Raw genomic sequence first — 17,905 nt, 5'->3', positions numbered from 1 at the left:
AGTGTATCGTTGAGAGTGTATGAATGAGAGTGAGTGTGTAGAAATGGAAAAAAGTAGCAGGCAATCAATGGTATTAGTTCTTGAGCTTGGGAGACTTTATCTTACTCCACTTGCTCAGTGCTTTCAGTCTCACAATTTCCAGAATTGTTCCTTCAATAACTAAAAAGTTTGAAATTGTAGGAACTTCCATCTTTCTGTTATGTCCTGGCTTGTCCAGCAAGGGGAGAAGAGATGTTGAGATTCTGGGTGTTTGAAGAGCAAATAGAATGAGTCTATAGATGGAATTTTCTAGGATGGGCCAGGAGGCAGAAAGCCTGGCAAAATGGTATGGGAAGGCGTCGAGCAGGGGTTGCTCGATGTCTTCTGGCTCTAAACCCATTTTGGCTGTGGGGGAAACTTGCCGACTTGGATGGCTGCTGGGAGCTCTATTAAGCCACTTAAGTGGCCAATTAAAGATCACCTCCCACCTCTGAAGGCCCACTGCTACCTGGGAACATCGCTGGGTGAAACCTGGCAGCAACCCAGCGGTTTTGGGGTGGTGGAGGGGGGGAGAGTTGCCCGACTTTATTGCCATTCCAGGAGTGGTCCACTGGTGGCAATTGTCACCCTCACTGTAAATTTGCCGCTGGTGCACAGTGACAAACCCCTATTCCCCACCTCATCGAGTGCCAGGTTCCTGTTTTCCCGGCCCCGGTGACCTGCAACTTTACATACCCCTTTTTGAGGATGCATCAGCTATTGAGGTGTCCTGTCCCTGGTGTTGCAGCCTCAGTGCTGGACACCACTAGCCGTGGCTCTATTGATGTTACTGAGCTGCTGGCCCTCTGATTGGGCTAGCAGCTTTTGGGGAGGTGGGTTGCCAAATTTACTTGGACAGTGATCTGATCCCAGAGCTTAATTAAAACAGAAAATGCTCTGATGTTCTGAAGAAGAGTCATACCGACTCGAAACTATAAGCTTCAGATGAATTAGCAAGCCCCAAACCCTTCGATTCCACCAAAGTACCCAGTTACTTCTCAAAGGTTATCTTGCTTGCTGCATGTTATACAGCTTTGCCATCTTACAACTTTGTTTCTCTACACAGGTGCTGCCAGACCTGTGAGTTTTGAGTGCTGAGTTTTTCCTGCATTTTCTGTTTTTATTTCAGATTACCAGCATCTGAAGTATTTTGCTTTTATCTTAGCGACCTCTTAATTGGCGACCACCAGAAATATGCCACCCTGGGTCCCACTGCCAGCTGAAGAAGGGTTGCCTCTCGCTTTCGGATCTAGTAGCGAGAATTCTATAATCTAAACAAAATTCAGCTCATTCTGTCATCCCAGCTTGTGTGTGTTAGTGAGCAAGCACCATCCGCCTAGGCTAGCTGGGAATATTGATGGTTGAGCACATAATTTAGCTTGAAGTACAAAAATAGTTTCAATTTTAAGTTTCATCTGGATAAAATGTTTGCTGCAGCAGAGACATGCATGTGAAACTAAAGAGCTATAGGATTGTCTGAGTGCTTTGAATACACTGTAGTCAAAGTGCATGGATTGGGAGGAAATAATTTAAGGTTATACATACATTGCTACTTAGTATCGGGATTTGCTAGGTGGCATAGCTGTGAATTTTCTCCTGACTTTTTCTCATCTACTCTGAGGCCTTATCTTGTTGGATACTGCATTCAACCTTTCTGCCACCTCCTCCAACACCGATTGAACATTATCTTGTAAGGAGGATGCCTTAAGTGCTAAATGGAATAGGTCCCCTTTCATCGCTGCCTGAAATGGCAGATCCACTTTATTAATGAAGCAGGAAGTTCATGGTTTCATATTCCAGCAGAGAGTTTCAGGCTCAGATGAATTTTTCATTGGTTAAAAAACCAAGCCCTTTAAAATGACTGCAGTGGTGTGCCAAAAATGCCTCCTACTCCTCTTGACATCACTTTGCAAGTTCCCAGCAAGAGCTCCAATCCAGGCCAGGAGCTTGCTGTGTAATTGGAATTGACCTCAAAACATCTAGATGTGCAATATGCACCAGCATAAAACCCACTGCTTGTCATTTACATAGAAGTGGTAACAATTTTTTAAAAAACTGAGTATAGGCGTGAGTTCCTGATCGTGATTTCTATCCAATGACCCCTGGTTACGTGGATGTTAGGTGAGGACAGGAGCTGATTCATTTGTCATGCTTTCATCATGGATGAAAGTAAATACTTCAGAATCCACATCCTCCAGCACTCACAGAAATTAACAGCCTCTGCTTTCTCAATTTGACTTCAGTATACACACTGTAATCCAAGTTAATATGCATATCAACATATAACAATTAGCAAAACCTTCAGCAATGCAGTCAGACAGGACCAATTTTGAAAAAAAATAAACCACTAACAAGAAACTACCACTGTCAAGCAACAATAAACAGCAGTCTTGAAATTACATCATTTGAAGTATAGTTTTTGTTAGCTTGCTTGCTTTTACACTGGAGATATTAACCTACTTATCTTTATATCAAGTTCTTTCTTTAAGAGTTTTAAGTGCAACACTTCATTGATCACTGTTGAATTCCTATATTTAAAGCTAGTTTTTTCTGCATTGTTACCAAGCATAATGGCACAAGGCATTATCCCAACAACTGTAATAAAACACGAGGGAGCTGCAAATCTGCCTTAGAGTGTATACTGATGTAAGTGCCATGAGGTAACCTCTGATTTTCAAAGTCAGAAAGAAGTCCTTTAATAATCATGACAATGGCAAGCATCCACATAACTAGGGTCACACCAGTCGAAGCAACCACAATCCTAGCCCGGGCTTCCAATTGGCCTCTAGTTCCATTGGTGGTTGGCAGATTACTCCTGGTACTTCTGCCCACAGGGGCACAGGAATTCACGGCATTGGAGACTCCTCCAGCCCTTACCTCAATAGCCAATTTTGAGTGGGGAAAGCCTGAAATTCCCGACATAAGGCTGGGACTAGGCATATTCAGATCCCAGTCTAACTTCTAGCCATCATGATACAATTCTGTTGAAGTTACAGCTCACTGCCGTAACTGTGTGCTGGACATTCAACCCCAAGCAATCCATACTTTAAAACAAATGAGAGAGAATTACAAGGCACTTTTATGTTGATAATATGCCCTCAGTGGCAGAAGTACAACACATCTCTCACTGATCATATCTGACTAAGGTAAAGAAAACAACCAGTCTGTGAGTGCTTCTGGAATCCAACTTCCCTTGGGTTGACAGTAATAGAAAATGGTGTCCCTTCCTACTAATTAACACAACAATAATCAGCAGCACTCTGGTAAATCAAAAGTTGAAAGTTGTGGATCTTTCCTTGACCATCATTCTCCCAGTATCCCATTATCAACCTAAAAGTACCTATTAACTATTTCAAAAGTTAATCTTTATAATCTGCTCCGACCCATCCAGAATCCACTATTTTCTTCACTAATACATTATTTGTGTGATAAAAAGGGCTGCTCTGCACATGTTCAACAAACTGATATGGTTCTTACTATAAATATGACATTATGTAGCACAACTCCTTTTGTAGGGGAAGAGAAATAACAAATGATCTTGCCTATCTTTTCATCTTCTTGAACCATTTTCCTCTCTTCGTGAAGTGCTCGCAACCATCTTTGCTTCTCCTCTGGCTTCTTTACACAGAATAAGTGCACTTCCTCTGTTTCCTTGTTCTTAAGTTTGAAGGCATTCTTGGCATTAACATTAAATTCGTCATCTCTCCCATCAATAATGTCATTTATTTCATATTTGTCCATATCAATTCTGCATTTGTAGTAAAGTATGTCCCGTCGTATTAAATCCTTGAGAAAAGAAATTGAAAAACAAGTGTTAAAACAGAAGGCATAGGATAGTTCCATTCCTGAAAAGCACTGATGATTGTTGTGAGAAATTATTTTTTATTGCTCAGAAACTATTAGTTTCACTGTTGCTGGGAATTTTATGCAAAAATGTGACACCAAATTATGCTACATAGAAATTAATTTGATATATTGCAGAACTTTAAGTTACAACAAATAATCATTTTTTAGAATTAATTTGCAGCATGTGGGCGTGGCTGGCTGGGCCAGCACTTATTGTCCATGCCTAATTGCCATTGAGAAGGTGATGGTGAGCTGCCTTCTTGAACCGTTGCAGGCTTGGGGTGCAGGTACACCCAAAATGCTGTTAAGGAGGGAGTCCCAGGATTTTGACCCAGCGACAGTGAAGGAACAGCGATGTATCTCCAAGTCAGGATGGTGAGTGGCTTAGAGGGGAACTTCCAGGTGGTGGTGTTCTTATATATCTGCTGTCATTGTCCTTCTAGTTGGTAGTGTTTGGGGGCTTGGAAGATGCAGCTTAAGGAGCCGTGGTGAGATTCTGCAGTGCGTTTTGTAGATGGCACACACTGCTGCTACTGTGTGTCGGTGGTGGAGGGACTGAATGTTTGTGGAAGGGGTGCCAATCAAGTAGGCTGCTTTGTCCTGAATGGAGTCAAGCTACTTGAGCGTTGTTGGGGCTGCACTCACCAGGCAAGTGGGAAGTATTCCAACACACTCCTGACTTGTGCCTTGTAGATGGTGGACAAGCTTAGGGGAGTCAGGAGATAAGTTGCTCATCGCAGGATTCCTAGCCTCTGACCTACTCTTGTAGCCACAGTATTTATATGGCTAGTTCAGTTTCTGGTCAATGGTAACCCCCAGGATTTTGATAATTGGGAATTCAGTGAAAAGTGTCAAGGGACAATGGTTGGATTCTGTCTTGTTGAAGATGGTCATTGCCTGGCACTTCTGTGGAGCAAATGTTACTTGCCTCTTGTCAGCTCAAACCAGGACATTGTCCCGGTCCTGCTGCATTTGGACATGGACTGCTTCAGTATCCGAGGAGTTGTAAATGGTGCTGAACATTGTGCAATCATCAGTGAACATCCTCACTTCTGTCCTTATGATGGAAGGAAGGTCATTGATGAAGCAGCTGAAGGTGGTTGGGCCTGCGATGACAACCTATTTCTTTTTAAATTGGGGTGATAAAACCAAAGCCCACAGTGCCAAACAAACTCTGTAGGGTGACAGTAGTGAAGTGCAGACAAGGTTCACTTGGTGATTCCTCAGATGAAGGGGTTATTTTATGAGGAAAGGTTGAGGAGGTTGAGCCTTTAATCATTAAGTTTAGAAGAATGAAACATGTAAGATTCTGAGGAGGCTTGACAGAGTAGATGCTGAGAGGATGTTTCAAATCGTGGAGCAATCTAGAACTAGGTGGCACAGTTTCAAAATTAGGGGTCTTGCATTTAAGACAGAGATGAGGAGGAATTTCATCTCTCAAAGGATCGTTACTGTTAGGGGGTAATTAAAAATGCTAAAAGAGAATACAGTAAGAATTTACTGAAAAACCCTTAAAATCTCCAGGCACACATGGCTGCAAAATATATTAAGAGTTGAAGATTACCAGATGAACATAGCACAGCCTTGAGAGTCAGACTGGAGACAAAAAGAATGATATAAATTAGATTAAGTGTACTCACCTATCACATAGGGAAGGGGCAGATGGTTTTAGCTTAGATATGGGAAGCTGGACAAGGGACAAAGAGGGGGCTTTGATGAAACACAAACAGTCTTGAGTTGTGAGAAGCAAGGTATTTGCTTTTGATTGGATAATATAATTATGTACACATCCTTTAGAATAATTAGTTAGCAAAATCACCTGTTTATGTACTCAATAGGATAGAGTTAGTATGGGACCGGTGTGTTGGTTACCGATTGGATGTATTCAAATGTACTCAAATGAATTATGATAAGAAAAAGTAATTAAATGTAATCAATCTGGGAGCTGGGTCTTCATTCTTAGGAACGATTGCAGCTCCCTTGCATATGCTTGAATAACACCAGTTAAAAGAAAGCCTGAGTTTCTGTGGTCGTTGCGGGACTGGAGAGTATACCATCTTCAGTTCCTCTTTGGAATTCTCTGTTCCAGAAATCATTGGAGCCTGGGTCATTGAACGTATACAAGGCTGAGTTAGACATATTTTTGATCTACAAGGGAGTTAAAGGTTATCGGCGACAGCCAAGAAGGTGGAGTTAAGGTTATAATCAGATTAGCCATGATATTATCAAAAGGCGGCGTAGGCTCAAGAAGATGAATGGCTTACCCTGCTCCCATTTCTTATATTCTTATGTTCTGTCTATAGTGTTATCCAAGCTAGAGGTTGCACCGTTGATTTGACACTGAAAAGCTCAAGGCCTAAATTTTTCACTCGTCAGGCCCGCACAATCGGCGGGCCTGGGAGCAGATGGGAAATTGGTCCCCGACCACGATCAGCCCCCGACTATGATTTCACACTGGCTGGCCAATTAACACACACTGAAAAAGACTCAGCACTCCCAGTGGGGGTGGGAAGAGGGCGGGTGCTGGTGAGCTCTTCGAGTGAGCTCCCTGAAGGCAGACAGCTGCTCCAGGGAGCTGCAGACCTCCACAGAATAAACAAAACAATAAAAATGCTATAAAGTATGTCCAAGCAGCACAATCAAGCATCTGAAAGCACGCCTCATAAAAAAACCTTCCCCAGATATCTCTTTATTTTATTTCCCCACAGAGATTTCATCCCGCCCTGGATCGAGGTTTGAGCAAAAAGGTAAAGGCCGCCTGGCTGATTGGCCTGTCTGCTAACCCTAAAAGTGGACAGGCCATGAAAGATTGCTTTCAATTGCCTCCTTAATGGGCTTAATTGCCCGCTTAATTGTCGGCAGGCGCACTTCTGACTGCCGCTCGCGCCCGGCAAGTGAGATATCACGTGAGTGCGCGATAACGTTGGGAGGCTCTCCCAACATCATCTCGCGCTGCTTCACAACCGGACGGGTTAGGCACACACCCGCCCGCAGGACGTAAAATTCTGGCCCAAGTGTCTGTAATATCAACCACATACTGTAACACAGAACATTTCTATTTCACAGTCTTAATTCTGAGGATTATTTATCATTTAAGTTAACAACCAATTCCCATGAGGCACAAAAATAAACCAATAAGTTGGAAGGCTTCATTTCTGAGCTCTTCATAATAAAATTGCTCTATAAATGGGATCATAATTTCATGCTACATAGTGCATGCAGGAGATCTTCCCCAAGTTTTAAAGTAGCCAGCTTAAACTTGGGATTGAGTAAACTTCCACTGTAAAAAAAATGTAGTTATTCTTTTGTTACAACGTTTTCCCTTCGTAGCACCTGATGAGATGGATGTAATCTAAGGGCTTGTCAACACATTTCAGACAATTCCAATTGTGTTGACGGTCAACAGGAAAACAAAGAAAATCATAAAAAGGAAACCCAAAAAACCAGTGAAAAATTTTGGAATTCACATAATTTGATTCACTCAGGTACCGTAAACCATTGGTCCTGCTAATGGATATCCTGCTGAATCAACGAGGAGAACTTTCAATTTGGGCATGGGTGCAAAACTGCTATCATCAGATCAGTTGCCTGTTCCACCTCACCCAATATCCTTTTCCATTGACCACCAATGTCTGACATTTTTTTTAATTGATGTAGGCAAGGCTCCTGGTTCAGAGTTCTGTGTAGTCAACAGTTAAAAAATAAAATACAGGTAGAGAGTAAGCAATAGTAAACAATAGATCTGCCAACTATCCAACATTGTATGAAACTTGCCGGTGACTATGACAGTCAATGGTATTCCATGCACTTCCACATGTTATGACACCAGAGCTTTCAGAATTTTCATAACTGAGGAGCTAAAGTTTGTTCCTCTCACAATGGTGATCATTTTGACTTGTGGCCGGCCAATTGCCTAATTTGGCAACAAAGAGGCCTCCTGCAATTTTGAGGTCCTTACTTTATTTAAACTAGGCTGTTGAATCAGGCATCTGGTGAAGCTTACCTCAAGTATCAAGAGCTCTCAAGTTATGGCTGGATGTTCACCAGTTAGGTAAGTTGAGCATGGGGAAGGGTGGGTATTATAATCACGAGGTGGAATAGGGCACTCGGGATAACAGTGGCCCAGATTATTTTGGTTGATCCCAGAAGAGCACTACATTTGACAATTAGGTTGGGTGTGCTCTTTGGTTCCATCGCCTGTGAAACTGATCAAACCTGCATGGTGCTCAGCATAACAATGGAAATCAGGATCATGGTCCTACTTACATCATAGAACTTTCATTTCCATATTGACAGAGGCCAATTACTGGAAACAGACAGGCACTTTGAGCACCTGGCAGTGAGCACCTTTCAAAATGAAGTCAACTGCATTGCCCATGTTAACAGGGCATTAAGGCTACTCACATCATCATGAGGCCTTCACCCCAGGCAAATACAGTTAAAATTGACCCCAATGTGCTTAAACTATGTGCTAACCGATCGCTAGCAATTCGCTCTCTCAAATAACAGTATCAAGGAACTGGCACTAAGCATATGGCCAAACTCCTTTTCCCTTTCTAATGGAAGGAAAAAAATTAAAATGAGCAGCAAATGAAAAGACTTCTGCTGTGGTGAGATTCCACAGATCTTCATCATGAACCTAAACATGTGAATATTAGCTGTGATTCAATAATGAGGCTGTTTTTACTTAACATCGATTCATACTTTGGACCTGGCACCTTCTTGTTTGTATGGCTCAGAACTACACCAGGCTGTGCCTTGAATCTTAGGTTGAAATAAATGAGAAGAATTTATTTCTCTTTTCCTGCTCAGTTTCTCCTGTCCTGAAGGGGCTGGCTCTTTGCAGTGCCTGCTGTCCCATGGTCAAACTTCAGTACAAAACCTAAAAGTCTATGCTTCATGTATGAGCCTGGGGCAGCAAATATTGGCAGAGTATTACAGTGCTGCACTTCGCTGGCATCATTCACTTTGCTTTACTGTTTTTGCAGGAGAGCCATGCTCACATCTGATTATAAACTCAGTGTCACTGCTATAAATAGACTGTAATCAGATTTACATAAAAAGTTGATAATGTCTCTTTCTATGGTCTGAAAAGTAGCATTTAATAAACTCAACAGAAAAACAAGAGTATTTTAAGGTTAGAATATTAGACTTTGCATAACTTATTTTCACTAAAACAGGATTCTCCCTAAATTAGTGAAATTTGAATCTTTGATCTAAGCTCGGCGGTCCTGCCACATCCAGTCGTGAATGGTGGTGGACAATTAAGCAATTCACTGGAGGAGGTGGCTCCACAAATATCCCCATCCTCAATTATGGAGGATCCCAGCTCATCAGTGCAAAAGATAAGGCTGAAGCATTCTCAACAATCTTCAGCCAGAAGTGCTGAGTGGATGATCCATCTCGGCCTCCTCCGGAGGTCCCCAGCATCACAGATGCCAGTCTTTAGCCAATTCGATTCACTCCACGTGATATCAAGAAATGGCTGAAGGCACTGGATACTGCAAAGGCTATGGGCCCTGACAACATTATGGCAATAGTACTGAAGACTTATGCTCCAGAACTTGTCATGTCCCTAGCCAAACTGTTCCAGTACAGCTACAACACTGGCATCTACCCAGCTATGTGGAAATTTGCCCAGGTATGTTCTGTACACAAAAAGCAGGACAAACCCAACCTGGCCAATTACCGCCCCATCAGTCTACTCTCGATCATCAGTAAAGTGATAGAAGGGGTCATCAACAGTGCTATCAAGCGGCACTTCCTTAGCAATAACCTGCTCACTGATGCCCAGTTTGAGTTTGGCCAGGGCCACTCAGCTCCTGACCTCATTACAGCCTTGGTTCAAACATGGACAAAAGTGCTGAACTCCCAAGGTGAGGTGAGAGTAACTGCCCTTGACAGCAAGGCAGCATTTGACAGAGTGTGACATCTAGCAGCCCTAGCAAAATTGGACTCAATGAGAATCAGGGGGAAAACTCTCTGCTGGTTGGAGTCATACCTAGCTCAAAGGAAGATGGTTGTGGTTGTTGAAGGTCAGTTATTTTAGCTCCAGGACATCACTGCAGGAGTTCTTCAGGGTAGTGTTCTAGGCTCAAACATCTTCCGTTGCTTCATCAATGACCTTCCTTCGATCATAAGATCAAAAGTGGGGATGTTCACTGAAGATTGCACAATGTTCAGCACCATTTACGACTCCTCAGATACTGAAGCAGTCCATGTCCAAATGCAGCAAGACCTGGACAATATCCAGGCTTGGGCTGACAAGTGGGAAGTAACATTTGCACCATGCAAGTGTAAGGCAATGACCATCTCCAACAAGAGAGAATCCAACTATCAATCCTTGATGTTCAATGTACCATCACTGAATCCACCACTATCAACATCCTGGGGGTTACCATTGATCAGAAATTGAACTGGACTAGCCATATAAATACTATGGCTACAAGAGCAGGTCAGAGGCTAGAAATCATGCAACGAGTAACTCACCTCCTGACTCCCCAAGCCTGTCCACCATCTACAAGGCACAAGTCAGGAATGTGATGGAATACTCCCCAGTGGATGAGTGCATCTCCTACAACACTGAAGAAGCTGGACACTGTCCAGTACAATGCAGCCAACTTGATTGGCACCACATCCACAAACATTCACTCCCTCTGCCACTGATAAACAGTAGCAGCAGTGTGTACCATCTACAAAATGCACTGCAGGAATTCACCAAGGGTCCTTAGACAGCACCTTCAAAACAAAGACTACTACCATCTAGAAGGACAAGGGCGGCAGATGCATGAGAACGCCACCACCTGGAAGCTCCCCTCCAAGTCACTTGCCATCCTGACTTGGAAATATATCGCTGTTCCTTCACTGTCGCTTGGTCAAAATCCTGGAACTCTCTTCCTAACAGCACTGTGGGTGTACCTACACCACATGGACTGCAGCGGTTCAAGAAGGCAGCTCACCATCACCTACTCAGGGGAAACTAGGGATGGGCAATAAATGTTGGCCTAGCCAGCGAAGCCCACATCCCATGAATGAATTTTAAAAAATCTTTAAACTTAATAATTTCTTAACTTGTTTGATTACATATGCTGTGTTGTGCCCTGTTGAGATAATTGAAATATTAAATTCTCAGTTAAACAGCATTTTTCCAGTTGCTGGTCAGAATGCCAAAGTATTGTTAAATTTGGGATAGCTTTATGATGTAGGTTAATATCCACAAAAAACTGGGCTGAAACTGTTGTGGCTCACTTAACACAAGCCTCTTACACCCAACAGGCAGCTGAGATTTCTTAAAGGCAAGTCAGGTATGACAAACTTAATAAATTTTTGAATCATTGTCCAATTGGATAAATGAAGGAATGCATTCAATGTAGTGTAAATTGGGTTTCAAAAGCCATTCAATAAAATGTCTCATAAAAACTTGTTCAAAAAATTCAGGTGTATGTTACAAGTTGAAATGAGGACACAAAGTTGGTTGATGAAGAAAGAGCTTTGGTTAATAGGTGTTACTTGGACTGGAAAAGAGTCACACTTGTATATAGGGAGCAATATAACATTTTTTGAAGACACAAAAGTAGGAAGGCAACAGAAAACTTCAGTAAGGCACAGACAGTGGGATGGGCATGAGTGCAAGTGAATGTAGCTAAGCGTGAGATAGTATATAGATAAAAACAAAAAACTGCGGATGCTGGAAATCCAAAACAAAGTATATTGGGAGAAAGAAACAAAGAATAGGCTTAATGGAAAGACATTGTTGGACGTGGATAAACAGGGGATGAGGGATTCAAATACATCATTACTAAAAGTACAAATGCAGATGGATAAAGTCATTAAAAAAAACAGAATTTTGGGCTTTATAAGTAGGTGCATAGAATACAAGACAAAGGAAGTAATGATAAATTTATGCAAAACATTCGGTTTGGATATAGTTACTGTATACAGTTTCGAGTACTCCATTATTGAAAGAACACAAAAGCCATAAAGAATGTTTAGTATAGATCTGTCAATGATGGAAAACTATATGACAAAAACTGAAGATAAGGAATAAGAATTAGCCATTCAGCCCTTCATGCCTGTTCCACCATTCTATCAGACCATAGCTGATCTGTACCTTAACGCCATTTAACCACATTTTCTCCTTATCCCTCGATAACTTCGCTTACAAATAATCTATTGTTCTCAGTCTTAAAAATTTGAATTGATCCAGCATCCGCAGCCAATTGGGGAAGAAAGTTCTAGATTTTCACTTCTCCTTGTGTGAAAAATTGCTTCCTTATTTCAGTCCTAAATGGTGCAGCTTTATTTATGTTTCCGCCCCCTTGTCCTTTATTCCCCACCATAGAATATAGTTTCTTGTTACTGACCCCATCAAATTCCTTTATTATGCTACATATAAAGCCACTGGAGCAAATAAGGTTAAGAGGAGATTATAGAACGGGTTTTTTAATTATGAAGAGTTTTGATCAAATACAAAAGAAAAGACGATTTCCTCTGGGTGGGATGTTGGTGACAAAATGATTGCTAACAGTGTGAGGAAAGAGATAAAATTAATTTCTTTATGCAGAGGATTGGGGGAGTATGGTTGGCAATAATCCACTGTTTCATTAGCTATTACTGTCATAGTAACAATAATTCCTACACTAGATTCTCCTCATTCTACAGAAGCTGCAAAAGAAGCACTGGAGGAAGTCACTCTAATGATGATTCCTCCTCAGATGCAGCAGGCTCAATGTCTTGGTCCAACTGCAAAACCAGATTATACAGAATACAGTACAGCAGACAACCATGATTTTGTGAGACTTGATGGTATCAGTACTGAAGGAATTCTGGTGATTTCTCCAGGCATCTGAATCACTCTTTCAGCACATTAATAGCTTGCTCCATGACTGCCCTATATGCTCCCATGTTTTATTATAGTAGTGCCTTTCAACTAAAATTTGTAGTGGCTGAATGGGTTTCTCATCAACCATGTTAATAACCGATAACCTTTGTCCTATAATGATGATCATTTGCCTACAGTTTTTGCTCAAAAAGTGCTGAGATGTTTACTGATGCAGCATGAATGCAGGGAACTATGTTCACACCTACATCAACAATGGCCTGAGACCAGCTGCACACTGAGAGAGTGGTGCTCCTTCCTGCTCATAACAGGTGCTGGCTCATGTGACAAGTGCCTTACTCCGCACATGAGGGCATTGAAAAGCAGCCTGGACTGTGGTGACCCAGCAACTCCTGCGAATCTCACTGCTCTGATGTGTTGAATGATGGCATCTAAGGGGAATTTGATATTTTGGCTTGCTTTATGTGGGCACGTGCAGTTGAATGGCTAGCATGCTCCATACTGCCTGTTACTGTGTGCAAGGAGCCTGAAGCAGAGAGTGACAAGTTGGCACAGAAACTTACAGGTTCTCTTGTAGAAACTTGCACAGTTCTGACATTGTCTGCTGAGAGAATCAGAGTCTCCTAACACACTAATCTTCAGTGAGCTCTATAATCACTGCCTGCAGACAAACTCTGTGCTCTATGTGCTGATCTGACAGCATACCCACCTTACTGCTACTGCTGCTGGTGCTTCCCCTCCTCTCTCCCCTCCTCTGTGCACAATTGGAATGCAAAAATCACTCCCATGCCTCCTGTCCACACTTGCCCTCCCAGAAGATAAAGAATAAATTCTGACAAGGATTTTCAATTAATCTGTCTATCATATTTAGTATGGAAGTCAAAGAAGGTTTCATGCCATGCAACTGAGGCTTTCACCAAAAGTATTCATTTTTTTTTTGTCTCCAGGTGCTTCCCCCCTTAAATAAGGTTGTATGTGTTGATTCTTTCCCTTACCTCCATGGGCAGGCTGGGCTCACCTACCAACCACAAACCATTGACACTTTTGTCTGTTTTAAGGAATTGAAATAACATTAGGGTCCTGTTTGCATAATAAGATTTGGATTTGCATTTTTTGATGAGCCTCCCATTATTGGTGGCTGGCATTGGTGATATTTCTTCCTGAATTCAAGCAGCACTTTGATCATTGTAAAGTTGCATAAGTAAGGTAAAAGAATATCAGACAGGGTATATAACAGAACCCATTATAGCATTCCTTCACCAATTTGATTTTTTAAAATTTTCTTTGAACATTTTCTTTTATTAGTTATAAAACTATTGGAGATGGGGTAAAGAAGCCTGAGGAAGTTGGAGGTGGGAGATCATAAGGTGAAATCTGCAGGAATAAATCCAACAAGAATTGGCAACCTTGACTCAGACTGGCCTTCCTTCTCTTTCTTTGAACACTTATGTATGCAACTTTACAGAGATCAAAGTGCTGCTTGAATTCAGGAAGAAATATCACCAATGCCAACAGTGATTTACTGAAATCTTGGCTCCAATATATTGGTGATATTATTGAGCTAACACTATGCCACTACCGCCTATCAGTAAATTACTGCAGGACCAATCAGGGTGACAGTAGCAATATTTCTTTCTCAATTGACGATGTACTTTGATCTCTGTAAAGTTGCATACATGACTACTTCTCCTGGCCTTTTGCCCATTATTAGTCTTCCTGTGTCTCCTGGCCTATCCCCTTAAAGGTGCAATGACAGAGAACTTCTACTGAGACTACAGTGTACACCTGCTGGCATTCAAACCCCAGAGGGACTATCAGAAGTCAGCAATATTGTTCTTGACAAAGTTTCCCAGACTGAATCAATTGTGCCAACCATTTAAACAAATACATGGAAACATGGCCTTTAATGGCCTTTAATAGCCATGAGTAAGGAGCTACTGGCACCAAAACACTCCTCTGCAATTGAGAGAAAGATCTTTAAGAATCACCTTAAGAAGATCTCTAAAACTTTTGCTATAAGAGATGTTTTTCTGTGGAGAGGGATAAGTGGCAAAGAACAGTTTATTTCTATAATTTAACGTATAAATTGTCTACAAAAGAAAATGGTGCTCAGTCAGTAATGTTTCTCAGTCATTTGATACTATAAGTGTTTTTAAAACATGAAGTTCAAATTTTTCTTTAAAAGTTAACATTCACTATGGAGATCGTAACATGTGTTGTTGGAGCTGCACTCATCCAGGAAAGTGGAAAGTATTCCATCACACTCATGACTTGTGCCTTGTACATGGTGAACAGACTTTGTAGAGTTAAGACAGTATTGGTAGGAGTGCCCACTGCACAACCCTTGTGGAGACAAAGTCCCATCTTCAAACTCTGGATACAGTCCATTGTGTTCTGTGGCACTACAACAATGCTAAATGGGATTGATTCAAAACAGATCCAGCAGTTTAAAACTGGGCATCCATGAGGTGTTGCGAGCCAACAACGACAGCAGAATTGTATTTAACCACAATCTATAACTTCATGGCCTAGCCTATCCCACATCTACCATTAATATCAGGCCACAGGATCAACCCTGGTTTAATGAAGACTGCAGGGGAGGATATTAGGAGGAACACCAACCATACATAAAAATGAGGTGTACCTGTTGAAGCTACAACACAGGACTACATGCATGCTAAACAGTGGAAGCAGCTGGCAATAGGCAGAGCTAAGAGATCCTACGACCAATGGATCAGATCAAAGCTCTGCAGTCCTGCCATATTTGGTCATGAATGGTGCTGGGCAATTAATTAACTAACTGGAGGAGGAGTTTCCATAAATATTCCCATCCTCAATAATGGAGAAGCCAGCACATCAGTGCAAATTTACAAAGCTGAAGCATTTGCAACCATTTTCAGCCAAAGGTCTCTGAGGTCACCAGTATTATAAATACTAATCTTCAGCCAATTCCATTCATTCCATGTGATATCAAGAAATACATCAAGAAACTGTGTAGATCAAAGGCTATGTGACCTGACAATTTTCCAGTAGTCGTCTTGAAGACTTGTGCTCCAGAACTTGCCTTTCCCCAAGAGAAGCTGTTCCAGTACAACTACAGCATGGTATCTACCAATAATGCTCAGTTTTGATTCCACCAGACCTCTTTGCAGCTTTGGTCCAAGCATGGACAGAAGAGCTCAACTCAAGAGGTGAAGTGAGAGTGACCAGCCTTGACATCAAATCAGCATTTGACCATGTGTGGCATCAAGGAGCCCTAGCAAAACTGAAGTCAATGGGAATTGGGGGAAAATTCTCTACTGGTTGGAGACATATCGAGCACAAAGGAAGATGGTTGTGCTAGTTGGAGGTCAATCATCTTAGTCCCAAGCTGCAGGAGTTCCTCATGCTAGTGTCATAGGCTCAATCATCTTCAGCTGCTTCATCTTTGGCCTTGCTTCCATCATAAGGTCAAAAATGGGGATGTTTGCTGATGATTGCACAATGTTCAGTACCAGTTGCAACATCTCAGATACAGAAGCAGTCCAGGTCCAAGGGCAGCAAGACCTGGGCAATATCCAAGCTTGGGCTGACAAGTGACAAGTAACATTCATGTCACACAAGTGGCAGGCAATGATCATCTACAAAATATGAGAATCTAACCATCTATCCTTGACATTCAATGGCGTTACCATCACTAAATCACCCACCATCAACATCCTGGGGGTTACCATTGACCAGAAATTGAACTGTACTAGCCATATAAATACTATGATCGCAAGAGCAGGTTTGATGCTGACAATTCTGTGGTGAGTAACTCACCTCCTGACACCCCAAAGCCATTTCACCATCTATAAGGCATAAGTCAGGAGTGTGATGGAATACTCCCCACATGCCTGGATTGGTGCAGCTCCAATGACACTCAAGAGCTCACCACCATCCAGGACAAAGCAGCTTGCTTGAATGGCACCCAATCCACCGCTGAAAACATTCACTCCTTCCACCACTGCAGCAACTCATCAAACCTCCTTCTACGGCACCTTCCAAACCCACAACTTCTATCACCTAGAAGGACCGGGCAGCATAAGCATGTGAACGCCACTACCCACAAGTTCTCCTCCAAGCCAAACACCGTCTTGATTTGGAACTATATAATCCTTTCCTTCACTGTCGCTGGTTCAAAATCCAGGAACTCCCTTCATAACAGCACAATACCTACACCACATGGACTGCAGCAGCTTAAGAATGCATCTCATCACAACCTTCTCAAGGGCTATTAGGGAAATGTTAGCTTTGCCAGCAACGGTCACATTCCATGAAAGAATGTAAAAAGGCACCCTGTCTTGATGGTAATGGTAGAGTGAAGGAGATGCTGGGCCATGATTTTACAGATTCTGAAGGAATACAATTCTGCTGCTGCTTATGGCTTACAGTGTCTCATGGATGCCCAGTTTTGAGCTGCTAGTTCTAATCTGAGTATATCCCATTTAACATAGTCATAGCTTCGTACATCAGTCTGAAGACGAGCACTTGTCTCCCCAAGGACTACACTGTTGTCACTCCTACCAATTTTGTCATGGATGGATGCACCCCGAACAGATAGATTGGCAAGGGTGAAGTCAAGTAAGCTTTTCCTTCATGTTGGTTCTCTCACCACCTATCACAGTCCCAGTCTAGTGGCACTGTCCTTCAAGACTTGGCCAGCTTGGTCAATTATGGTGTTACCAAGCCACTCTTGGCGATGGACATTGAAGTGCCCCATCCAGAGCAGAGTTGCAGCTATTGGCATTGTGTGAGCTTGAAAGGAATTTGGAAGGAGGGTGCAAACGAAAATTGTTCTTTTTACACCTAATCCCATCATCATAACTCCAAGTGTGTTTAGGGCTGCAGGCAGCACACCATGAGAGTAATCTGCACATTTGATTATAGTGTAGAACAGACAATATTGGATCAGTTCAGGCACTCATGTTATGCCTTGTTAATTTTCTTTTCCACTGACTTGGAACTGCTACCTATTCTTTGCTATCTTTTAGCTCATTTTCTGCTGTGACAGTGAGCAGCCAACAAAGAATATCCAGGCCTTTAGCTCCTTCTTCAATCTCCCGAGAAACATTGAGGTAGTATTATTTGATGTCACTTAACTACTTTGTTAGTTTCAAATGTCCTCTACGTCATTGGGTTGATTTTCCAGGCAACTTTTCTTGATGGAAACTTTGAATTTTA

General features: G+C 42.1%; 1 protein-coding gene across 1 annotated transcript in view; it reads right to left on the bottom strand.

Moving 5' to 3' along the window:
* The window catches only part of arhgef9a (Cdc42 guanine nucleotide exchange factor (GEF) 9a), a 222,333-nt gene that overhangs the window by 34,696 nt on the left and 169,732 nt on the right, over positions 1-17,905 (bottom strand). Inside the window, exon 8 of the mRNA XM_041196400.1 lies at positions 3,561-3,804. Coding sequence (XP_041052334.1) covers positions 3,561-3,804 — 244 coding nt within the window. The remainder of the gene's footprint in view (positions 1-3,560; positions 3,805-17,905) is intronic.

Source organism: Carcharodon carcharias, chromosome 9 (genome assembly GCF_017639515.1).
Source record: "Carcharodon carcharias isolate sCarCar2 chromosome 9, sCarCar2.pri, whole genome shotgun sequence".
NCBI classification, from domain to species: domain Eukaryota; kingdom Metazoa; phylum Chordata; class Chondrichthyes; order Lamniformes; family Lamnidae; genus Carcharodon; species Carcharodon carcharias.
This window is presented reverse-complemented; position numbering and strand designations above follow the sequence as displayed.